Genomic DNA, 25,750 nt, shown 5'->3' with positions numbered 1-25,750 from the left:
AAAATAGTCAAGTAAAGTGAACCACATTCTTTATAACAATACATTCACAGAAGCATATTTGATTTTGATTTGATCTGATTTGTTTTATTATAGTATTAACAAACAGTGAAAAGTATTGTTTTTTGCTTGCTATACAGACAAAATATACTGTTTATAGAGAAGGAAATGAATGAGTGCAGAATGTAGTGTTACAGTCATGGCTAAGGTGCAGAGAAAGATCAATTTAATGCATGGTAAATTATTCAAAAGTCTGACTTATTGGCATGGACTCTAGACACACCTTATCAACAGAAAATGCATAAGCCAAGGGCAAAACTAATGATTCCGAGTGACTTCATTGTTAATGTAAGCTTTACTTGTGACTAATAAATAAACTTTAAAACTTATTGAGTAGACAAAGTATTTAACCAGCTTAGGGGGTCTGAAATGAACAACAGGTGGCCATGGGATAGACAGGAAGGAATCATTAGAACTCATTATTCCTATGCTGTCAGAGAATAATTGTAATTGGCGAAGGTATATGACAACTTACTAATGATGATTGATCTGTACTAATGATGATTGGTTCATGATGAGCCACTGGTTGGGTAAATTGACTTTTGGAAATGGTATAACCAAATTGCCAATGTGATAAAACTTCAGAGAAGTGTATGAGTGCCCAGTCCTTCTCTCCCAGTGTACGTTGGTCAATAAAAAAACGTTTTTCACCAGGATACTACAGTCATGAATCTTTGTATTAGCTAAAGTTAGGCTCAATATTTAGCATCTGAAAAAGTCCCTACATGTACCCTGCCAAATATTTTAATCATTTTGAAGATGTGAAGCCTTCACTTGATTCCAACTTCTTCAAGCTCACCTGATCAATAGGGAATTATTACATTCAATGTTCATGCTGTGTAATCACGGCTGGAAACCTTTTTAGCATCTTTTTCAGTGCCTCTTTGTTATTTTGGCAATACAGATCCCAGGACTGTTGTCTTGGCTTTGTTCAAAACAAGTTAATCTTTTAAAAATTAATTTACAGGGTGTGGGTGTTGTTGGCTGGCCAGCATTTATTGTAAAAAGTCTGACAACACCAGGTTTTAGTCCAACCAATTTATTTGATAGTAAACTCACTAGCTTTCGAGGGGATTCCCTCTTATTCAGGTGAATGGAGAGTTCTGGCCTCAGACAGAGCATATAAAGCACAGACAGTTTAGAGATTACTGATTAGAATGTGAATCTTTACACCTAACCTGCTATTCAAGTCCTAAAGTGGCTGACAATGTGTGTGGAAGGAGCACTGATCACAGGTTAAAGAGATGTGTATTGTCTTCAGACAGCACAGTAAGTGAGGTTTTGCAAGCCCAGGCAAGTCACGGGGGTTACAGATAGTGTGACATGAACCCAAGATCCTGGCTGAGGCCGTCCTTATGTGTGCGGAACTTGGCTATCAGTCTCTGCTCAGCGACTTTGCGCTATCGTGTGTCATGAAGGCTGCCTTGGAGAATGCTTACCCGAAGGTCAGAGGCTGAATGCCCGTGACCACCGAAGTGTTTGCCAACAGGAAGGGAACAGTCTTGCCTGGTGATTGTCGAGCGATGTTCATTCATCCGTTGTCGTAGTGTCTGCATGGTCTCCCCAATATACCATGCTTCGGGACATCCTTTCTTTCAACGTATCAGGTAGACAATGTTGGCTGAGTTGCAAGAGTATTTACCGTGTACCTGGTGGATGGTATTCTCACGTGTGATGATGGTATCTATGTCGATGATCCGACATGTCTTGCAGAGGTTGCTGTGGCAAGGTTGTGTGGTATTGTGGTCACTGTTCTCCTGAAGGCTGGGTAGTTTGCTGTGGACAATGGTCTGTTTGAGGTTGTGTGGTTGTTTGAAGGCAAGAAGTGGGGGTGTGGGGATGGCCCTGGAGAGATGTTCGTCTTCATCAATGATATGTTGAAGACTCCGGAGAAGATGTTGTAGCTTCTCCACTCCGGGGAAGTACTGGACGACGAAGGGTAATCTGTCCACCGTGTCCCGTGTTTGTCTTCTGAGGAGATCGGTGCGGTTTTTCGCTGTGGCGCATTGGAACTGTCGATCTATGAGTCGAGCACCATATCCTGTTCTTATGAGGGCATCTTTCAGCGTCTGGAGGTGTCTGTCATGACCCTCCTCCAGACGCTGACAGACACTGAAAGATGCCCTCGTAAGGAAATGGCAAATGGAATTTAATGTTGGCAAGTGTGAGGTGGTCCACTTTGGTAGGAAGAATGGTAGGAAGGACTATTACTTACGTGGCGAAAAACTGCAGCAGGCGACGGTGCAGAGGGACCTCGGGGTCCTTGTGCATGAGTCGCAAAAACCCAGCCTGCAGGTGCAGCAGGTGGTCAGGAAGGCGAATGGGATGCTGGCCTTCATAGCGAGGGGGATTGAATATAAAAGTAGGGAGGTCTTGCTGCAGCTGTATAGGGCATTGGTGAGGCCGCAGCTGGAGTACTGTGTGCAGTTTTGGGCGCCGCACCTGCGCAAGGATATTTTGGCCTTGGAGGGAGTGCAGAGGAGGTTTACTAGGCTGATACCGGAGTTGAGGGGGTTGAGCTATGAGGAGAGGCTGAATAAACTAGGCTTGTACTCGTTAGAGTTTAGAAGAATGAGGGGAGATCTCATTGAGACGTATAAGATGATGAATGGGATGGATAGGATAGAGGTGGAAAGACTCTTCCCGCTCAAAAAAGACAGTAGGACTAGGGGGCACAGCCTCAAGATAAAGGGGGGGCAGTTCAGAACGGAGTTGAGGAGGAACTTCTTCACTCAAAGGGTTGTGAATCTCTGGAATTCTCTGCCCGTTGAAGTGGTGGAGGCTGCCTCGCTAAATATTTTTAAGAAGCGGGTTGATGGGTTTTTGATAAGAGAGGGGATTAAGGGTTATGGGGAGAGGGCAGGAAAGTGGAACTGAGCCACGACAGATCAGCCACGATCTTATTGAATGGCGGGGCAGGCTCGAAGGGCCAGATGGCCTACTCCTGCTCCTATTTCTTATGTTCTTATGTTCTTATGTAAGAACAGGATATGGTGTTCGACTCATAGATCGACAGTTCCGATGCGCCACAGCGAAAAACCGCACCGATCTCCTCAGAAGACAAACACGGGACACAGTGGACAGAGTACCCTTGGTCGTCCAGTACTTCTCCGGAGCGGAGAAGCTACGACATCTTTGATGAAGACGAACATCTCGCCAGGGCCATCCCCACTTCTTGCCTTCAGACAACCACGTAACCTCAAACAGACCATTGTCCACAGCAAACTACCCAGCCTTCAGGAGAACAGTGACCACAATACCACACAACCCTGCAACAGCAACCTCTGCAAGACATGCCGGATCATCGACATGGATACCATCATCACACGTGAGAATACCATCCACCAGGTACACGGTAAATACTCTTGCAACTCAGCCAACATTGTCTACCTGATACGTTGCAAGAAAAGATGTCCCGAAGCATGGTACATTGGCGAGATCATGCAGACGCTACGACAACGGATGAATGAACATCGCTCGACAATCACCAGGCAAGACTGTTCCCTTCCTGTTGGCGAACACTTCAGTGGTCACGGGCATTCAGCCTCTGACCTTCGGGTAAGCATTCTCCAAGGCAGCCTTCATGACACACGACAGTGCAAGGTCGCTGAGCAGAGACTGATAGCCAAGTTCCGCACACATGAGGACGGTCTCAACAGGGATCTTGGGTTCATGTCGCACTATCTGTAGTCCCCGTGACTTGCCTGGGTTTGCAAAACCTCACTTACTGTACTGTCTGAAGACAATACACATCTCTTTAACCTGTGATCAGTGCTCCTTCCACACACATTGTCAGCCACTTTAGGACTTGAACAGCAGGATAGGTGTAAAGATTCGCATTCTAATCAGTAATCTCTAAACTGTCTGTGCTTTATATGCTCTGTCTGAGGCCAGAACTCTCCATTCACCTGAAGAAGAGGGAATCCCCTCGAAAGCTAGTGAGTTTACTATCAAATAAATTAGTTAGACTAAAACCTGGTGTTGTCAGACTTTTTACTGTGTTTACCCCAGTCCAACGCCGGCATATCCATATCAGCATTTATTGCCCATCCCTAACTGCCCTCTTTTTAAAGGGGCAGTTAAGAGTCAATTATATTGATTTGGATCTGAGTCACATGTAGGCCAGACCAGGTAAGGACAGCAGATTTCCTTTGCTAAAGGGCATTAATGAACCAGATGGGGTTTTCTGATAATCGACACTGGTTTCATGGTCATCAGTAGATTCTTAATTCCACACTTCTTATTGAATTCAAATTTTATCATGGAATTCGAACCCAGTTCCTCAGACCTTGCCCCAGGCCTCTGGATAGTGATAATACCGCTATACCATCTCCTCCCGAACGTAATGTAATGTAACTTTTCAACTCCATTCCTCTGAAAGTGAACCCTCGTACTTTGTACCCTGCACCATCCCTGTTTAACTGCTCCTTCCCAATTCAGACACTATTATTTTTCAAGGATGACCTCCTTACTCTTTCTATCAAAACACTATCTCACAATTATCTATACTGGAGTTCATTTGCCAATTGCTCACCCGTGCTGTAAGTTTATTAATGTCTTCCTGTAGTTTGTACACAGTTCCTGTACGCTGCAAATTTGTATTATATTTTCAGTTTCTGAATCTTCATGTTGACCAGTGAGTAGTCCCATCTGCTAGAACACAATCTCTCGCCTGGGTTCATTACCCTTAACCCCTATTCTCCTCACCGTTATTTTGTAGCCAGCGTTATTGACCATTTGCCACATTGCCTGGCCTTAGTCATGAGTCTATATGAGACAAGAAAAAATCGAAGGCTTCATGCAAATCTAATATGTTTTTCTACTTGTGACTAATAGATAAACTGTAAAATAAACTTTGTTTAATGCCTCAATCTCATCTACTTTGTCCATTACTTTGTCAAAGATTTTAACGTTAGTCAAATACATTAGTCTGCCTGGTAAACACTGAAGAACAGTAACTATTTCACTCCCATTACCTGTGAGTTTATTGTGTTCTCTTGGTGACCCTATTCCTAAGATCTTGTCCAGATTTGAAAGCATGTAAACAAGAACTGCTTCAGTATCTATGATGTGAAGATGCCGGCATTGGACTGGGGTGGGCGCAGTCAGAGTTCTCACAACACCAGGTTAAAGTCCAACAGGTTTATTTGGAATCGCGAGCTTTCGTCAGGTGATTATCTGAGGAGTTGTATCTGTGACACTGAGAGAGATGTAACATCATTGACAGAAATTCCTAGGATGTGTGCTCCAAATGAGAGGTTCACTTCCCAGTTTACAGGATAAAAAGACAACAATACGGGGACTGTATTCCAGCTTTGAATGGGCCTGGGCTTTATAGAAGATTTATCATTACTGAGAAGAAAAAGATAACAACTCAACATGAAAGAGGAAATCTGATTTATTCCCTGTTTTATTTGTCCAAAGTTTTTGTTCTGCTCAATGTCTCCATTTGGGATTCTGTTTTTGAGAAATTTGTCATGGATTATTGCCAGACGCAGCATGACATCGATAATGATGGGTGTGGAGAAAATAACTGGAGATGAATCTTCAAACTGTCTGACGTGGTTTTCCTGCAACACTCCTGACAGAATTGTTCCACGCACAAGTTTTTTAAGATCCCCCTACAGTCACACTCACTGAATCAGATTTTACCAGTATCGCAGATCCCTCCATCACCATCGTGGGTCTATCTGCCCCACCAGGACTGAGTGTGAGAGTCTCATGCCGCCAGGTCAAACACTGGAAAAGAAACCTGGCCACCACCTAACACCACTCCCCATCCCCTCTACCCCCACCCGTCAGCTGGTGAATCTCTGCTCCCCAAATCTGGGACATCATTTAGAAGAAGAACTGAGGGTGATAAGGACACTGAATGTGCTCTGGATGGTGGGGGAGTGGGGGTGGGGGTGCGCTTCTATGCTAATCATCAAGAGTAGCTCAGTTGCATCATTACTGACTGACCCAGCCAAGTCCTGTAGGACATATCTGGCAGACCAAACTTTCAGAGCTGATGAGCAAAACAAAAGACAAGAAAAAATCTACTAGAGCTCACTCTCAACAACAGACTTGGCACAGATACATCTAACTGGGCATGTCAGTTTTGTTGGAAGGTTTTTGAAGTGAGATTACCACTCGGGCATGAGGGGCAGGAGTTGGGGTGGGGAGTTGGCGGGGAGGGAGGGTGGTCTTGCTCCCACTACCTCCATGTTCAATCCCTGCCCAGGGATTGCACTTGCATTTTGCATTTTCTCCAAGGAATGAATAAAATCATTTTTTATCTTATTCACTCCACTCCTCCCTGCACATTCAGGATCCCGGCGATGGAGGTGAAACTGAGAGCTCGGGCCTCCTGCTGCGCACAGCCCACATCGAAATTAATGAACTGCCTTGCCCGTGCACACAGGGCATCTGTGACCTGTCGCACACATCTGCGCACAGAAGCCTGGGAGATCCCAGCTACATCACCACTGGGAGCCTGGAGGCATAGAAATTGAGGGCAGCCATCACTTTCACATCCACAGGGATGCTTCTTCCCTGAGGAACCAGGTGTGAGAGCACCCCACAAATGTGTCGCACCGTGATCTTGGAAAGGCGCAGCCAATGACAACGACAGGAGGCACACCTCCTCTGAGAGGGCCTCGAAGGAATTGCGGGGCCTGTACCTCCTTGGCACCCTCCGCCTTCTGTGCACCCTCTCGGAAGGCTGCCCACCCACCTCCTGGCCCTCAGCTGCAGCCCCCTGCCCTCCTTCCTGAGGGACTGGTGGTGGCTGCTGCTGTGCCACCACCTCCTGAGCTGCCTCCTCCTCCTCCTTCTCCTCTTTCTCCACCCCTGCTGCCACTAACACGGCCAGACCCAGATCGAGCAAACTGAGATCCATCTGCTCAGTGGAATTTGGAAAGAGCATAGAATGGGGAGAGTGAGCGGGAGACCTCGAGGCTGCCTCTCACATTATGCTTCAGTGCAGCTCGGCGGGGGACGTGGAGTGGGTCTCCCTGATGGAACCTCACCCAGGGAGCTGTGAGGAAATGGAAGACCCCCCTCTCCCCCTCCGCCCCACCAACCCCACCACCGCAGATATCAATGGTCCAGCACCTGAAGGCAGCAGGAGGAAGGCCACCGGGCATCTGTCGGGCCTGCCTGCAACACCCCCTGCGCTCCGCTAGCAGCAGTTACCTCCACACACCAGTTCAAGGCTGCCACGCCAGGCTGAGACTTTTATAAACCTACTGATTCGCGCCAAAGTGACATCACGCCAAAGAGGTGGGAGATGCAGACATAGGCGGAGATTGCCGTGTGGATTTCGATAATGGCAATCTAAGGTAAGTAAACTCATTCTAATCAGCGAACCACAGGTTTTCAGCGGGTTCCCTGCAGCACCATTTTTCTTCAGCTGAGTGCTCACATGCAGATCGTAAAAGTTGTCGGGGAACTCGCAGAATGGCCAACATGTACATCTCCTGGCCAGACTCCACAGAAAAATGGCGGATCACGATGGGAGAATCATGATCATTAATTCAATTAAAGTGTGTATGATATTTTCAAAGTTTTTTTTAACCCGTGAGTGTAAAACCGGGAGTGTAAAACCGGGAGTGTAAAACAGGAAGTAGGCCCCAGTGAGACGTGGGAGGGCTTTTTTTTCCTTTAAAAGGTACTTACCTTAGAGGATTCAACCTCATTGTTTCCAGAGGAGCAGTTGGAGTGGTGATTCAGTAAAGAGAGCTTGTAGGTAAGAAGGATTTTTACCTTACTTTCTTCAGAGTTTCTTTTCTCTAAACCGGGAGTGTAAAACTGGAAGTAGGCCCCAGTGTGACCTGGAAAGGTTTTTTTCCCCCCAATAAATTTGAACGGGCAGGAAACCCAAGACTTTACACATCTAGTGTCTCCCACCCTCCCCCCTCCTCTAACCTAAAAAAAAGACTTGGAGTGAGAGCAGGTAAGCTTTCTTCTTCTTTTTCTTTCTTTTCGCTTATTCCTCATAAGGTGCCCCAACGAGGCTTATTGATAAAGTGAGGGGGCATGGGATCCAAGGGGACATTGCTTTGTGGATCCAGAACTGGCTTGCCCACAGAAGGCAAAGAGTGGTTATAGATGGGTCATATTCTGCATGGAGGTTGGTCACCAGTGGAGTGCCCCAGGGATCTATTCTGGATCCTTACTCTTTGTGATTTTTATAAATGATCTGGATGAGGAAGTGGAGGGATGGGTTGGTAAGTTTGCTGATGACACAAAGGTTGGAGGTGTTATGGATAGTTTGGAGGGATGTCAGAAGTTGCAGTGAGACATTGATAGGATGCAAGACTGGGCAGAGAAGTGGCAAATGGAGTTCAACCCAGATAAGTGTGAAGTGGTTCATTTTGGCAGGTCAAATAGGATGGCAAAATATAATATTAATGGTAGGACTCTTGGCAGTGTTGAAGATCAGAAGGATCTTGGGGTCCGAGTTCATAGGACGCTCAAAGCTGCTGCTTGGGTTGAAGCTGTGGTTAAGAAGGCGTATGGTGTACTGGCCTTCATCAATCGAGGAATTGAGTTTAGGAGTGGAGAGATAATGTTGCAGCTATATAGGATCCTGGTCAGACCCCACTTGGTGTTCAGTTCTGGTCGCCTCATTATAGGAAGGATGTGGAAGCCATAGAAAGGGTGCAGAGGAGATTTACAAGGATGTTGTCTGGAATGGGGAGCATGCCTTATGAGAATAGGCTGAGGGAGCTCGGTCTTTTCTCCTTGGAGAGACGAAGGATGAGGGGTGACCTGATAAGAGGTGTATAAGATGTTGAGAGGTATTGATTGAGTGGAGAGTCAGAGGCTTTTTCCCAGGGCTGAAATGGTTGCCACAAGAGGACACAGGGTTAAGGTGCTGGGGAGTAGGTACACAGGAGATGTCAGGGGTAAGTTTTTCACTCAGAGAGTGGTGGGTGCGTGGAATGGACTGCCGGCAATGGTGGTGGAGGGGGATTCGATCAGGTCTTTTAAGAGACTTTTAGATAAGTACATGGAATTTAGTAAGATAGAGGGTTATCGGTAAGCCTAGTAATCTCTAAGGTAGGGACATGTTCGGCACAACTTTGTGGGCCGAAGGGCCTGTATTGTGCTGTAATTTTTTTCTATGTTTCTATGATATAAATGTGTGTTAAACTCAAACAGGGTCTAATACCAGCTTTAAAATTATCAACTTATTCATCAGCTTTTAACTGAACAGTGTGGGAATATCTTCAAACTCTGCAATGTGGTCAGAAAGTTTGCAAAAAACACAGAACAATGAAATTCTCCTGGGAAAGTTACATTACAGTTCTGGATGCACAGGATTTCTGGAGTAACGGGGGAGCAGAGATGAACAGAATGATCGCTGTCCCCACTCGCACACACTGCACTATACACATGGCAGTGCGAAATTGTGAAATGCACCCCTTAACCACCACCCCTCCTCTCTGCCCCAGCACCTTGAGATCGGAAAGGGGTGCCAGATTCAAAATAAACATCTGAAGAAAAGAATGCAGAGGAACATGCAAACATCAGGATAAGAAATGTCAGTTATGCGCCCCCCCTGCTGCACATACCCAACAGCTGTTACTCTGAGCCAACAGTTTCTGGAAACATTGATATTCATTCTGTTAAAGGCCACGTTAGGAGCCTGATTCCCCACTGCCACTGCAGTGAGTGGAGGTTTGGCTGAGTGTCAAATTCTCTGTCCTCACTGGGAATGGGGTGTGTGCAAGACTGGAAAATTACAGTCGACATTTGATATTGTACTCATTGGAAAAGAGGACTTGGAAATTCTTTATTATTCTTTTCTGAGCCACTGCTTCTCCTTACCCACTCAATGTCCTGCATTGACAGACTGTTTGGATTAAAATGGATAAGCTCTTTCCTCTGTTCACACACTCCCAGAACTCACAGGATCTTTCTAGAGCAGAAGGAGGCCATTTGGCCCATCTAATCTGCACAGGCTCTCTTAAAGAGTATTCTACCCAATCCCACTGCCCTGCCTTATCCCCATAATCTTGCACATTCTTTCTTTGCAGATAACAATGCGATTTCCTTCTGAATACCTCGATCGAACCTGTCTCCACCACACTCTCCACACTCTCAGGGAATCCATTCCTCTGGGTGATAATATTTTCCTCACAGCAGATGAATTGAGGTATAAGGAGAGGCTGGATAGACTGGGACTTTTTCTCTGGAACGTAGGAAGCTTAGGGGGGATCTTCTAGAGGTCTATAAAATAATGAGGGATACAGATCAGCTAGATAGTCAGTATCTTTTCCCAAAGGTAGGGAAGTATAAAACTAGAGGGGAGAGATACACACGGGTCCAGAGGGGCAATTTTTTCACACGGAGGGTGATAAGTGTCTGGAACAAGTTGCCAGAGGCAGTAGTAGAGGTGGGTACAATTTTGCCTTTTAAAAAGCATTTAGATAGTTACATGGGTACGATGGGTATAGAGGGATATGGGCCAAATGCGGGCAATTGGGATTAGCTTAGTGGTTAAAAAAATAGGGCAGTATGGGCAAGTTGGGCTGAAGGGCCTATTTCCCTGCTGTAAGGTCAATGACTGTATCACTTTTACACAACACTTCTGGAAGTTGCCATTTGACCAGTACATGCATCAGCAGCAAGCTCCATGCTGGGGAGAGAAGGGTGATGTTTCTGACGACCTTCTCACTATTTCCGTTCTTTTGCAGCCAAAGTCAGTGCTCCCAGCAGTAGATACTAGACGGAGGAAAGCAGTTGTTAAGCACATTGTCGGCAGGTCACTCACTCTCTGTGCTAGAATCCTACTTCATCATGAAATGAAACTAACAACAGCACGGTGTCACAGTGGGTTAGCACTGCTGCCTCACAGTGTCAGGGACCCGGGGCAGCATGGTGGCACGGTGGTTAGCACTGCTGCCTCACAGCACCAGGGACCCAGGTTCGATTCCCGGTGGCACAGTGGGTTAACACTGCTGCCTCACAGCGTCAGGGATCTGGATTCGATTCCCGGTGGCACAGTGGGTTAACGCTGCTGCCTCACAGCGTCAGGGATCTGGGTTCGATTCCCGGTGGCACAGTGGGTTAACGCTGCTGCCTCACAGCGTCAGGGATCTGGGTTCGATTCCCGGTGGCACAGTGGGTTAACGCTGCTGCCTCACAGCGTCAGGGATCTGGATTCGATTCCCGGTGGCACAGTGGGTTAACACTGCTGCCTCACAGCACCAGGGACACAGGTTCGATTTCCAGTGGCACAGTGGGTTAACACTGCTGCCTCACAACGTCAGGGATCTGGGTTCGATTCCCGGTGGCACAGTGGGTTAACACTGCTGCCTCACAGCGTCAGGGATCTGGGTTCGATTCCCGGTGGCACAGTGGGTTAACACTGCTGCCTCACAGCGTCAGGGATCTGGGTTCGATTCCCGGTGGTACAGTGGGTTAACACTGCTGCCTCACAGCGTCAGGAATCTGGGTTCGATTCCCGGTGGCACGGTGGTTAACACTGCTGCCTCACAGCGTCAGGGATCTGGGTTCGATTCCCGGTGGCACAGTGGGTTAACACTGCTGCCTCACAGCGTCAGGGATCTGGGTTCGATTCCCGGTGGCACAGTGGGTTAACACTGCTGCCTCACAGCGTCAGGGATCTGGGTTCGATTCCCGGTGGTACAGTGGGTTAACACTGCTGCCTCACAGCGTCAGGAATCTGGGTTTGATTCCCGGTGGCACAGTGGTTTGCACTGCTGCCTCACAGCACCAGGGATCCAGGCTCAGTTCCCGGCTTGGGCCACTGTCTGTGCTGAGTCTGTACGTTCCCCCCCACTGTCTGTGTGTGTTTCTCTGGGTGCTCCTGTTTCTTCCCATAGTCCAAAGATATGCAGGTTAGGTGTGTTGACCATGCTAAATTGCTGCTTAGTCACCTGGGATGCTTAAGTTTGAGGGATTAGTGGGGTAAATATGTGGGGTTATGGTGATAGGGCCAAGGTGGTATTGTTGACAGTGCAGATTGGATGGGCTGAATGGCCTCTTTCTGCACTGTAGGGATTCGATGATTTCTGAGAACACTCTGGGGCATGTCAGAGAGAATGACTTTGTTAATAATAACTACTCACAGATAAGACCATCTACAAAGCGCAGAGATTTTTTTATTGTTAGAACATGTTTGCCTTATATATGAAGGAGTAAAGGACAATTGAGAACATCTTCTTCAATGGGAATGAGGTCTTCTTGTGTTGACACCAAGCTGGCTCTTTCAGACATTTCATTCAGGGTCAGTGTGGGAGTCTTGAATCATCGCTGTGTTCCTGCAATCAACACAATCAGCAGCATGGTCATTTTCAGATGGACTGACTTCAATCTGAACTCAGTGTTTTATTGTTGCTGATCCAGAGACAATTCCCCCACACAAAGTCCCCGTTTCTACTCACCTTTACAGACGCCTCTCGTGATGCTTCTTCTGATGTCATCTGCATTGAGATATTAAGATAGAGATCTTTAGCACAGGGAACCAACATTCACAAACTTCAAAATTATCTTCAAACAAAAGATGAAACAATAAATAATATTGTGAAACATGTATAACTGATATTGGGCCCCGAGAGTGGAAATCCCCACCCCAGGTCAACAGGACTTTAAATCCTTCGCCAGGCTTTCTGCTTTGATTCCTGTGGCGGCTAGAAGCGGAAAGCATCCATCATCATTTCTGAAATTTCAGATGTGACACTGTGGCTCAGTGCTGGGCTAAGTTATTCCTGCTCTGTACAACAATAACTTTGATTTATGTAGCACCTTTAATCTAATGCAATACTCCCCCTTCTCCCCAACAAGAGGTTTCACAGGAACATGATCAAGCAAAGCATGAAACCCCGAGCCACAGACATTGGTGGAGATGGGGCTCAGTGGTCATGACCCTGGGCTAGAGGCTCCAGGTTAGTGCCCATGGGGACAAGGGTTCAGGTCTCACCACAGCAACCGGAGGATCTTGAATAAATCCAGAATATAAAAGTTAGTCCCAGTAATGGTGACTGTGATAGGGAAAGAATTCATAGAATCAAAGAATCCCAACCATGCAGAAGGAGGTCATTTGGCCAATTGAGCCTGTACCAACCACAATCCTACCCAGGCCATATCCCCGCAACCACATACATTTACCCTGTTAATCCCCCCTGCACGAAGTAGAATTTAGCATGGCCAATTGACCTAACCTACAATGCTGTCCTTTCTCAGCCTGGCCTATATGTGACAACACCAGGTTAAAGTCCAACAGGTTTTGTGTATCACTGGTTTAAATAGCTCCACCATTGGTGGCATACCTTCAGCTGCAAAAGGCCCGAAGATCTGGAATTATCTCCCCGAAACTCTATCCCTCTCTTTCCCTCTTTAAGATGCTCCTTAAAACCCATGGCTTTGACCAGTCCTTTGATCGTCAGCTCCAAAATCTCTGCCTGTGAGTTGGTGTCAGATTCTGGCTCATGCAAAGCATCGTGGGCTGCTTTGCCATGGTAAAGGTGCTATATAAATGGGAGTTGTTGTAATCTAGGTGGCTGCCATGTGCTGAGGTTGCTTTTGTGGCCAGTTTGCATTGTGGGTGGACATTGGGCATCAGTGAAGCAGAGAGTTCTGCAGACTAGACTGTCCTCACTGAGATGCCTGGGCCACTGTGATGGCCATAGCTACAGAGGATAGGCAAGCATTGAGGAAAGTACAGTTTGCCTGTCTCTCTCCTGTCCATGACATTAGTCAGGCTGCAGCAGCCTCCCTTTCAGATCCTCTGAACCCATTGCCAACAGATGAAGGATATGAAATAGCCATCCTGCCAATTGCTACTTGGAGCTTGAAAGAAACAGATTGTGGATCCTACTGCAAATATCATCATTTAGCTTTGATAGAAACAATCAGGCTTCCCAGTCAGACAGTGTGCCAGAAAGCTGGAGAAGGATCTGGAGCAGGGGTATGCTCACCACTGCAGGTAGTGATATTGTCACTGGGCCAATAATCCCCCAGGGAATTCTCTGGGGACCTGAATTCGAATCCCACTACAGCAGATGGTGAAATTTGAAGTCAATATAAACCTGGAATTAAAAGTTTGATGATGACCATGAAACCATTGTTGATTGTCGATAAAACTAATGTCCTTTAAGGAAGGAAATCTGCTGTCCTTACCCGGTCTGGCCTACATTATTCCAGAACCACAACAATGTGTTTGACTCTCAACTACCCTAGCAAGCTGCTCAGTTCAAGGGATGGGCAATAAATGCTGGCCCAACCAGCGATGCCTGCATCCCATGAATGAATAACATAAATTCAGAATGCTACCAGCCTTGCTGACCCCTCCCCCCATCCCCCACCCCCTGCTTTCTATCCACCCATGCGAAACCAGTAAAAAAAAGCCCAATCTTCATTTGAGCTCAGGCCAACAAACTTGCAGCAAGACTGGGTAATACAGCAGGCAGGGATCCCCAGAATCAACCCAAAACTGAAATCAGCAAAAGCCTAGTGGGGGTCATCATGGAATCAACACACACCAATAGACAGAGAGAAATAGTTAGAAATAGTCAGCAAATATTCCACTGAAGGGACAGTTATGCCTGGTAAACCCCATAGATTTCTTTGAGGAGATAATGCACATGTTAGATGAGAGAATTTTTTATTCATTCGTGGGACATGGGCGTCACTGGCTGGCCAGCATTTATTGCCCATCCCTAGTTGCCCTTATAGAATCATAGAATCTCTGCAGTGCAGGAGGATACCATTTGGTCCATCAAGTCTGCACCAACAACAATCCTACCCTGTTCCACCCCACAACCCCACACATCTACTCCACCAATTCACCTAACCTATACATCCTGGGAGACTAAGGGGCAATTTTGCATGGCCAATTAACCGAACCCACACATCTTTGGTCTGGGAGGACACCAGAGCACCCGGAGATAACCCACAGACATGGAGAGAACGTACAAATCCCACACAGACAGTGACCCAAGCTGGGAATCGAACCCGAGTCTCTGGCGCTGTGAGGCAGCAGTGCTAACCACTGTGCCACCGTGCCACCCTTGGAGGGTAGTTGAGGGTCAACCACATTGCTGAGACTCTGGAGTCACATGTAGGCCAGACCGGGTAAGGATGGCAGATTTCCTTCCCTAAAGGATATTAGCGAACCAGATGGGTTTTCCAACAATCAACAATGGTTTCATGGTCATCAGTAGATTCTCAATTCCATATTTTTTTAATTGAATTCAAGTTCCACCATCTGCCGTGACGGGATTTGAACCTGGGTCCCCAGAATATTAGCTGAGTTTCTGGTTTAATAGTCTAGCGATAATACCACTAGGTCATTGACTCCCCTGTGGATATGGTCTACGTGGACTTCAGGATGTTCTTTCATAAAGCACCACAGAGAATACTTTTGGAAAAAGTTATGGGAATGGAAGGAATGATTGGGTCAGGGCACCAATTGCGCTGAAATGTGACCTTTTTTAACACATTAGTAATGGTGATGGCGGAAGAAGAGAAAGAGGGAGGTATGTTCACCTGATTAAAAGCTTCAAAAGATTGGGAGATTACCTCTTCACTGCTGTTGATATATTCTGATGATCCACCATTACTGTTGAACCTTCCTGCTAGTTTTCTGCGACCTTTTCCCGCTTTGGTGGGTTTACTGTGAACCTTCCCTCCTTGAGGACCCTCCCTTTGTTCTTTCACTCCTCGAAGTACTTCCCGGTCGTTTCTCATCTTCTCCAGCAAATCTCCATTACCCTTGGCCCTTCTGAAGCCATGACATTCCACATCAACATCCAGTACTTCATCGGCTAAGTATTTCACACGACTCCTGCATGAAGCTGTTTCCTGTGGAATCGGAAAGCACGGTTGGGAACAGCACTGTTAATATGTAATTCCTGAACCTCTTACCAGCTATTGCCCTGAATTTTTACGCTGCAGAATTCTGAGGCGATTCAGCCCATCATGGCTACACTGGCTGTTGGAATGAATCTTAGTGAGATTCTCTTCCCGTTGCTACATCCCTGGCAATGAAATCCTGAATTTGCAACCTACTGTCTTTAGCTTGACCTGGTGATTGGGAAATGGCTGTGACTTGCTCTTGGGTTCCTCTGTTCTCACTCTGAAAGCAAGCTTTGGGGCTTGGGTTTGATCCCCAACGGAGAAGGCCAATGAGAATTAAATCTTGGACATAGTTATCCCACTATTGAGGAACTGGGATACAGGATTGGATATTCCAGATATCCCTCCCACTGGAAATTGGCAGCAGTGGAGTTTGGAAAGTTGGGGTGTGGGCTTTCCTCTCTGTGCTGTTGGCCCAATCACTCCAAACTAACTGAGTCAACTGTTTGTTGTCAAAAATATCTTAACTCCTTCCGGTCACCATTCCCAGTAATTAGACATTTATGTTTGAGTATTTGGGCGGGTTGGTGGGTAGGTTGTGGAATGAATGAATTAGAGGACCCAGAGTTTCCCTTTTGCCTGCAATCAAACATTGGATCAAGCTCAAGATGGGGTTCAATGCCTTATCTTGTCAGCTTGGGTCCTGTTTTTCTCTCTTGTGGGGACCTTGAATTGGATTAAATTTGAATTTGGTTTTTGGAGATAGTAAGGAATGGTTTGGGGTTACCCATTCCGTCCTGAGCATTCATGGAATCATAGAACTTCTGACAGAGCATCTTACCCAGGCCTTAAGCCCATAACGCCACATATTTACCTCACTAATCCCCCTGACGTTGACATCTTTGGACACTAAGGGGCAATTTAGCATGGCCAATCCACCTAACCTATATCTCTTTGGACACTAAGAGGCAATTTAGCATGGCCAATCCACCTAACCTATATCTCTTTGGACACTAAGAGGCAATTTAGCATGGCCAATCCACCTAATCTGCACATCTTTGGAAATGCATTATCTTTATGACTTTAAGAATGAGATAAAAGTTTAAAAAAATTGAATTCCATTCCAATATCTGTGGAAGGAAGATTCAAAATGGTGGCTCTCTGGATGTTGGGATGCTCAGATATTCCTGGGGTACATAACCAGCAGGGGCCCATTACAGAGGCTGCAAATCCTTCCCAATATGACACAGCTCTGTGAGCCACCTTCTGTCTAGCTGTTATCAGGAGTCCCAGGGTGGGTCTAAATGCCACCAACAGCCATTAGGGGGGGGCTACTGAGTCATGCAAGGGTTAAGTAATTCAGCCCTCAACTCCACGCTCTGTTTCAACAATTCCAATAAAAATAACAATACTGACATGAAAACAAAATGGGAGATCTTCCAAAGAAAACAACGGTATTGTGGACAAAATGTGGATTTGTGTTAGCCAGTGGCCTCTAGACGCTGATCTGTACCCAAGAGGTGGATTCTATAACCTTCCCTTGATCAGAAATGATGATTTTATTCTATCGTGGACAATAAATGAGTTTTAGCAGTTATTGTAATAGCTGGCTTCAGCCAGGCTAATGAGGTTAACTTGTTAGAGTGTGAATGAGTCCTAATTGATGGTTAAATCAGGGCGCCTCATGCTCCTTATTTAAAGCAAGTGACTCCCAGCTTGCATTCAGCAGGGAGCAACTGGACAGCTGGCTGTGTACAGATGTATGGTGTAAACAAAGTAATGTGGTGACGGGACTTTCGCCTCTGCGGAGTTATTACAAACAGATAGTCTACAAGACTCAAACATGAGAAATTGAATAGCGTAAAAATGATAGGAATTTTTCAATGCACTGAACTAATCTCAAATAATTAATTGAGAAGGGACAAATTTTGCTAACCCTGAGATCCAAAGACATCATTGACTTGGGCGGCATGGTAGCACAGTGGTTAGCACTGCTGCTTCACAGCTCCAGGGTCCTGGGTTCGATTCAGGTCACTGCCTGTGTGGAGTTTGCACATTCTCCTCGTGTCTGCATGGGTTTCCTGCGGGTACTCCGGTTTCCTCCGACAGTCCAAAGATGTACGGGTTTGGTTGATTGGCCATGCTAAGAAATTGCCCCTTAGTGTCTAGGTTAGAGGGATTAGTGGGGATATGGGGGTAGGGCCTGGGTGGGATTGTGTTTGATGCAGACTTGATGGGCCGAAGGGCCTCTTTCTGCACTGTAGGGTTCTATGGTATGGTTGTTTGAACTCCCACTAAAAGGAATATAAAGATGCAGAAATGATGCTACAGTTATACAAAATTCTGGCTAGGCCCCACTTGAAGTCACAGTGAGTGGATCCAGACTCCACACCTTGGGAAGGATATACTGCCCTTGGAGAGATGCAGTGTAAGTTTACAAGAATGACACCTGGACTTCAGGGGTTAAGCTAAGAGGAGAGATTGTGCAAATTAGACCTGTTTTCTCTCGAATTTGGAAGGTTAAGGTTTGATCTGATTGAAGTCTTTAAGATGCTTACAGGGAATTTAAACCACTTCCATGGGCTGGAGATTCTAGAACTAGGAGGCAGAGTCCAAAAATTAGGGCCACAACATTCAGGAGAGATGTTAGGAAACATTTGTACATACACAGGGTGGGAGGGGTTTAGAACTCTTGTCCATGAATGGCAGTTGAGGCTAGATCAGTTGCTATCTTTGAATGTGAGACAGATAAGCTTTTGTTGAGAAAGGGCATTATGGGATATGGACCGAAGGCAGATACATGGAGTTAGGCCCCAGATTAGTCATGATCTTACTGAATGGTGGGTACAGATTTAATGGGCTGAATGCCTACTCCTGTTGGCAAGTTCCAATATTATTCTGCCTTACCAGCACACCTAATGTTGACTGATTTATTGAAATTACCTCTTCATTCACTGTAACCCATTACTCTGGAACAGGGGTCCTCTGTAGAGGCCAATAGATTTCAAGCCCTGAACCCCATCCCAATACTCAGAAAAGTCAACCCAACTTCATGTGGAGCTGAATAGCTGAGCTGTTACTGCAAAGCAACATATAGCAGCCCTGTCTGGGATCATGGGCTCTGATGAATGGAACCATTCATTTTCTTTATGCTGAGGGATAAATATATTGCTGACTTTGCAAAGGGAGACTTCCTGACTCCCGGCTTTAAAACAAACACGCTGCTAGTATATGGGGTTAGCATTCAGAAACAGTGTTGGTCATTACCGCGGTGTTAATTTCATAGTGAGTCACTAATATGCGCTACGCCAGTGAAGAAAAGGTGGGAATGTTTTCTTGTGAACTCAGTACTCACAGCGATCTTGGCAGGCCGGAAGTTACAGCTGGAATCATCAAACTCAAGCCCAGAGTTTTTGGAGCAGACAGTTTCTTTCACTGAAAAAGCTAAGTCCACGTTGTAGGAAAGTTTCCCTGTGGGAGAAAGCTAGATTAAGAAATAGATGTCAGTCGTGGGTCCTCTTGGCTGTGCGCTGAGATTTATCAGCCCTACCACTGCCAGTAACAGGAGGGGCAAATGTCCTGAATAACTGGCTCCCTCTCACCGTGGCAGATACATTGATAGTTTGTCAGTATTTGCACTTGGGATTGCTGGTGGATCCTGGTGTCCTCGTAGACATCAACAAATCGAGGGGCTCAATTCATTGCTCATGGGCCAGTTCCCTTTTCTACTAACTGTGTGTATGTTATAAAGGACTAATCTCAGTTGTAAAGAAATGTTGCAAACTCGATATGATAAGGGCTGAATTGTATATTAATCAGATCAGTAAACTAGCTGATTATGAGTGGTGGGAGGTTGTGGAGAATGTCGAACAGTACCTTTAGATGAGAATTCTCCCCCAGCTCTGAATCATTTTACAATGTGGATTCAGCCTGGTGAAACTCTCATCGATGTCTCTGTTAAACTCGATTATCACATCGCACTCTCTCCTAGCCACTTGAATTAATTTAAAATTCTGCTGCCTCTGTCACATTCTCCCTCTCCTCACTGAGATACACTTTTTCCGAAACCCTCCATGTCCTTGCCCCTCCCTACCTCATTAACCTCCTCCTTGTACAACCTTCCGAGATCCCTGCACTCATCTCATTCTGTACACCCCCGATTGCATCCCCTTTGGCAGCCGTGTCTTCAGCTACCGGAGCCCCTGGAATTCCTTCCTGAAACCTCCCCGTCTCTCTCGTTCACACACTCCTCTTTGAAGATGTACCTTAAAATCTACCTCCTGAAGAAAGCTTTTTATCTTTGACCGAATGTCCGGTGTCTGATTTGCCCGAAAATGTTCCTGTGAAGCGCGTTGGAGAGGTTCTGATGTTAAAGTTGCAATAGAAACACATTATTGGACAGAGTTCAGGATTGGGTGTGGGTGGGTATGGGTGAGACATGGTGGTGTTCGGGTGTGTGGGGGGAGCGTGTGGGCTGGGTGTAGGTGTGGGGGGTGGGGGCATGTAGGTGTGGGGGGATGTGGGTGTGAGGGTGGGGGTGGGGTGATGATGGGGTGTGTGGATTTGGTGTAGGTGTGGGATAGGGATTGTGTGTGGGTGGGGATTGGGTGTGATGGGGTGTGTGGGGGATGTGTGTGGGTTGTGGGGGTATATCGGGGTGTTTGATTGGGTGGTGATGGTTCACTGTGCTCACTAATGCTCCCGCTGGGATCTCAATGTAAACCCCACATCTCACTGGGATCTCAGTATAAACCCCACAGCTCACTGGGATCTCAATGTAAACCCCACATTTCACTGGGATCTCAATGTAAACCCCACAGCTCATTGGGATCTCAATATAAACCCCACATTTCACTGGGATCTCCATGTAAACCCTACATTTCACTGGGATCTCAATGTAAACCCCACATCTCACTGGGATCTCAGTATAAACCCCACAGCTCACTGGGATCTCAATGTAAACCCCACATTTCACTGGGATCTCAATGTAAACCCCACAGCTCATTGGGATCTCAATATAAACCCCACATTTCACTGGGATCTCCATGTAAACCCTACATTTCACTGGGATCTCAATGTAAACCCCACATCTCATTGGGATCTCAATGTAAACCCCACATCTCATTGGGATCTCAATGTAAACCCCACAGCTCATTGGGATCTCAATGTAAACCCCACATGTCATTGGGATCTGGGGGGGAGTTCAAATCCCCTCATTTACTCTGTGCTTATTTGCAAAACATTCAAATGCTGAAAGGCTGCTGATATTTCTCAAATAACAATCTTGGAAGAGATTCAAATTCCATTCACAACTGTTACACTAACTTGCTATCTACAATTTCCAGAATCGAACATTGAATTGGAATTAACCTCGCTGAAATTTGATCATGGCCAGGAGATGAAGTATAACCTTCTGCTCCTGTTAGTAATCAGTGTCTAACTGTGCTCGGTAATGTTCCTGCCGATTTTGGACAGTGAGACACACTCAGTGCAGGACAAACTTACATCAGTAACAGTGCTGCTGACTGTACGGCATAAATGACTGATCTCACTTATTTCATTCAGCTTCATAACTGCGGCTCTAAGAGCGTCCTCAGGGTTCGGAACTCCTGTGGAGAGAGAAAGAAGGTTGTGTAAAACCCTCCTGGAAAATCCAGTTACTGCTTTGTACTCGATTAAATAAATTACCAACAGGCGAAGTGTCCCGTGTTGGTTTCGCCAGTTTAACATACTGGTGACACCTCAGTCAGTGAGTCTCATTGGCAAGAAGGTGTTGCTTTATGAGGTCTCTCTCTCTCTCTCTCTCCAGTACCTACCTGAGCACTGGAGGATCTGCACTGCGGCAATGGTGAGGAGTAAGGATTTCATTCTGCCTCTTGTCTGATCAGCTGGCTGCTTATGAAGAGTAAAGGAGCTGCTTCTCTCTCTCGCTCTGCCTTTTCCTTCCAGCGTTCAGTCTTTATATCCTCACCTTCACCACATTCAAACACTGAGTCATATTGACTTAATATGCTGATCCTGGGCAGGGGCAGCTGCTGCCAAGTGGCTGCAAAATGATTAAATATTTTTCCATTATAGCCAGATGTTTAGTTCTAAAAATGTAACAGTTCATTTGTTAATCTTTCTGACGATGGAATAAACTCACCAAGTAACAGGGGCATCAACTGGATCCAAATTTGGCATTAATTCATTATTTTTAAATGTTGGTTTTCTTCGTTCAAGTCGTGCTTTCATTTGGAATAAAGGGATTGTTTGGTTTTGATTTTGTGTTTTACCGTTGCTTCATTGCTGTCCTCACACAAATCCATTTTTCTCACCCACCACAGATGAGCTCATTTGGTGAGTGTTGTGGAAAGTAGGAAGGACTTGGGCAAGATCTGAGAGTGTTTACTTCACCCAGATGTTGTGGAAGATTCACATTCTTTCTGGGATGAATCACCTCTTGTGTGTTTCTCTGCTTGCCAATTTCCAATCTTGGCTTGTGAGGAGAATTGGAATGCCTCGCTGTTGTTTACATGCTCAGGTTTCCAATCCCTTCAATGAAACATAAAGCCTGAGTATAATGCTATCTCTTCAGTTTTGTCTGAACAGGTAATGGATTCCCTTCAATAATTTGGGGTGGGGGAGCTGTGAAGGGTGTGGGGGTTGGGGGGGGGGTTGCGGTTCCATGGTTAAAATGCTAATCCTATTCACCACGTTAGGGAGGAACAATTCGGAATACACTTAATCCACTCTCTGGCTAATTTTCCTACTAATTGAAGCCAAATGTTTCTCAGAGAGTGTTTGTCCTGTTACCAGCCTGGTCAGCTAGGTTGCTGAGATGCTATTCTCCCCCCACCACAATGATAGCAACCACTGGCCCTCAGCCCAGTGAACTGCCTGACCTGTATGCCAGTGTTTTTCAAAAATGGGGGGTCACGACCCACGGGTGAGCCGCAGGATGTTGAAAGGTGGGTCAACAAAAATTATCCTAGAAATAGTAGATCCATTGGTGATCATTTTCCAAAATTCTTTGGACTCTCAGATGGTTCCTACAGATCGGAAATGTAAGCTCGCCATTCAAAAAGGGAGACAGAGAGAAAACAGTGAACTACAGCCCCAGTGAGCCTAACGTCTGGACTGGGGAAGCTGCTATTATCAAGGATGAACTGGACTGAATGGATTACACCCCAGGGTTCTAAAAGAGATAGCTGAGGAAATTGTGGAGGTATTGGTGGTGATCTTTCAGGAATCATAGAACCCTACAGTGCAGAAAGAGGCCCTTCGGCCCATCAAGTCTGCACTGAACACAATCCCACCCAGGCCCTACCCCCATATCCCTACATATTATACCCACTAATCCCTCTAAACTACGCATCCCTGGCTACTAAGGGGCAATTTCTTAGAATGGCCAATCAACCTAACCCGCACATCTTTGGACTGTGGGAGGAAACCGGAGTACACGGAGGAAACCCACGCAGACACGAGGAGAATGTGCAAACTCCATACAGACAGTGACCCAAGCCGAGAATTGAACCCAGGACCCCGGAGCTGTGAAGCAGCAGTGCTAACCATTGTGCTACCATGTTGCCCGCTGGAAGCAGAGAGGGTCCCAGAGAACTGGAAAGTAGTAATGTAATATCGCTGTCTAAGAAGGGAGGGAGGCTGCAGATGGGGAATTATAGGCTGGTTAGCCTGACTTCGGTTATTGGCAAGATTTTAGAGTCTATTATTAAAGATGAGATCGCAGAGTACTTGGAAGTGCATGATAAAGTAGGATTGAGTCAGCATGGCTTCGTCAAGGGGAGGTCATGTCTGACAAATCTGTTAGAGTTCTTTGAAGAAGTAACAAGGAAGTTAGATAAAGGAGAACCAGTGGACGTGATTTATTTAGATTTCCAGAAGACCTTTGACAAGATGCTGCACAGGAGACTGTTAAATAAGTTAAGAGCCCATGGTGTTAAAGGTAATATCCTGGCATGGATAGAGGATTGGCTGACTGGCAGAAGGCAGAGAGTGGGGATAAAGGGGTCTGTTTCAGGATGGCAGCCGGTGATTAGTGATGTGCCTCAGGGTCAGTCCTAAGACCACAACTTTTCACAGTATTCATTAATGATTTGGAGGAAAGAACTGAAGGCACTGGTGCTAAGTTTGCAGATGATACAAAGATATGTAGAGGGACAGGTAGTATTGAGGAAGCAGGGGGCTGCAGAAGGACTTGGACAGGTTAGGAGAGCGGGCAAAGAAGTGGCAGATGGAATACAATGTGGAAAAGTGTGAGATTATGCATTTTGGAAGGAGAAATGGAGGCATAGACTATTTTCTAAATGGGGAAATGCTTAGGAAATCAGAAACACAAAAGGACTTTGGAGTCCTTGTTCAAGAGTCTCTTAATGTTAATGTGCAGGTTCAGTTGGCAGTTAGGAAGGGAAATGCAATGTTAGCATTCATGTCGAGTGGGCTAGAATACAAGAGCAGGGATGTACTTCTGAGGCTGTATAAGGCTCTGGTCAGATCCTATTTAAAGTATTGTAAGCAGTTTTGGGCCCCATATCTAAGGAAGGATGTGCTGGTCTTGGAAATGGTCCAGAGGAGGTTCACAAGAATGATCCTGAGAATGAAGAGCTTTTCGTATGAAGAATAGTTGAGGACTCTGCGTCTGTACTTGTTGGAGTTCAGAAGGATGAGGGGTTATCTTATTGATACTTACAGGATACTGCAAGGCCTCGATAAGAGTGGATGTGAAGAGGATGTTTCCACTAATAGGAAAAACTAGAACCAGAGGGTACAACCTCAGGCTAAAGGGACGATCCTTTAAAACCGAGACGAGAAGAAATTTCTTCAGCCAGAAGTGAATCAATGGAACTCTTTGCCGTAAAGGTCAGGTCATTGAGTGTCTTCAAGACAGAGATAGATAGGTTCTTGATTAATAAGGGGATCAGGACTAATAGGGAAAAAGACAGGACATTGGAAAAAATCAGCATTATTGATTGGCGGAGCAGACATGATGGGCTGAATGGCCTACTTCTGCTCCTATGTCTTGTGGCCTTATGGATTTCATCCCTCAGCACTTGGAAGGCAGTGGTATAATCAGAAAAAGTCAGCATGGGTTTACAAGAGGGAAATCTTGCTTCATAAATCTACTGGGATTGTTTGAGGATGTAGCTAGTAGAGTTGACCAGGGACAGTTGGTGGATGTGATTTATTTTATTTAGACTTTCAGAAAGGTTTCGACAAAGTCTCATAAAGCAGGTTACTATGTAAAGTTAAAGTTTATGGGACTGCAGGTAATGTCTTGAGATGGATAGAAAGCTGGTTAGCAGACAGGAAGCAAAGAGTTGACATAAATGGGTCTTCTGATTGGCAATCAGTGACCAGTGGGGTTCTGCAGGGATCTGTGCCAAGACCCCAATTATTCACATTATGTATTAATGATTTGAAAGAGGGAACTGAATGTATTATCTCAAAATTTGCAAATGATACAAAGTTGGGTGGGAGGGTGAGCAGTGAGGAGGATGCAGAGATGCTTCAGTGTGATTTGGACGGGCTGAGTGTGTGGGCATCTGCATGGCAGATGCAGTATAATGTGGATAAATGTGATGTTATCCACTTTGGTAACAATAATAGGCAGACAGATTGTTACTTGTAATGGGTGTGAACTGAGAGAGGCGGATACTCAGAGCGACGTTGGTGTCCTCATGCATCAGTCACTGAAAATAAGTGCACAGGTATAGCAGGCAGTAAAGAGGGCAAATGGTATGTTGGCCTTCACAGCAAGAGGATTTGAGTATAAGGATAGGAATGTTTTGCTGCCACTTTATAGGGTATTGGTGAGGTCAGACCTGGAGTAATGTGTGTAGTTTTGATATCCTTATCTGAGGAAGGATGTCCTTGCTATAGAGGG

General features: G+C 45.9%; 1 protein-coding gene across 2 annotated transcripts in view; it reads right to left on the bottom strand.

Annotated features, from left to right (window-relative positions):
• Positions 1-22,202, bottom strand: part of LOC145349678 (secreted phosphoprotein 24-like) — a 38,071-nt gene extending 15,869 nt beyond the window's left edge. The window contains exons 1-7 of one of the 2 annotated variants that reach the window (XM_080198206.1): positions 22,013-22,199; positions 21,684-21,913; positions 21,373-21,476; positions 19,223-19,351; positions 15,592-15,873; positions 12,456-12,494; positions 12,154-12,332 (exon numbers count right to left, since the gene is read on the bottom strand). In XM_080198206.1, coding sequence (XP_080054332.1) covers positions 12,300-12,332; positions 12,456-12,494; positions 15,592-15,873; positions 19,223-19,351; positions 21,373-21,476; positions 21,684-21,735 — 639 coding nt within the window. In that variant the 5' untranslated portion in view covers positions 21,736-21,913; positions 22,013-22,199 and the 3' untranslated portion in view covers positions 12,154-12,299. Of the gene's footprint in view, positions 1-12,153; positions 12,333-12,455; positions 12,495-15,591; positions 15,874-19,222; positions 19,352-21,372; positions 21,477-21,683; positions 21,914-22,012 lie in introns of those variants that run through there. The other variant, XM_080198207.1, reaches the window with a different exon arrangement.
• Positions 22,203-25,750: the final 3,548 nt, after the last annotated feature.

The sequence above is a fragment of the Carcharhinus amblyrhynchos genome, chromosome 11, assembly GCF_965287045.1.
Source record: "Carcharhinus amblyrhynchos chromosome 11, sCarAmb.v2.hapA, whole genome shotgun sequence".
In the NCBI taxonomy this organism is placed as follows: Eukaryota; Metazoa; Chordata; class Chondrichthyes; order Carcharhiniformes; family Carcharhinidae; genus Carcharhinus; species Carcharhinus amblyrhynchos.
This window is presented reverse-complemented; position numbering and strand designations above follow the sequence as displayed.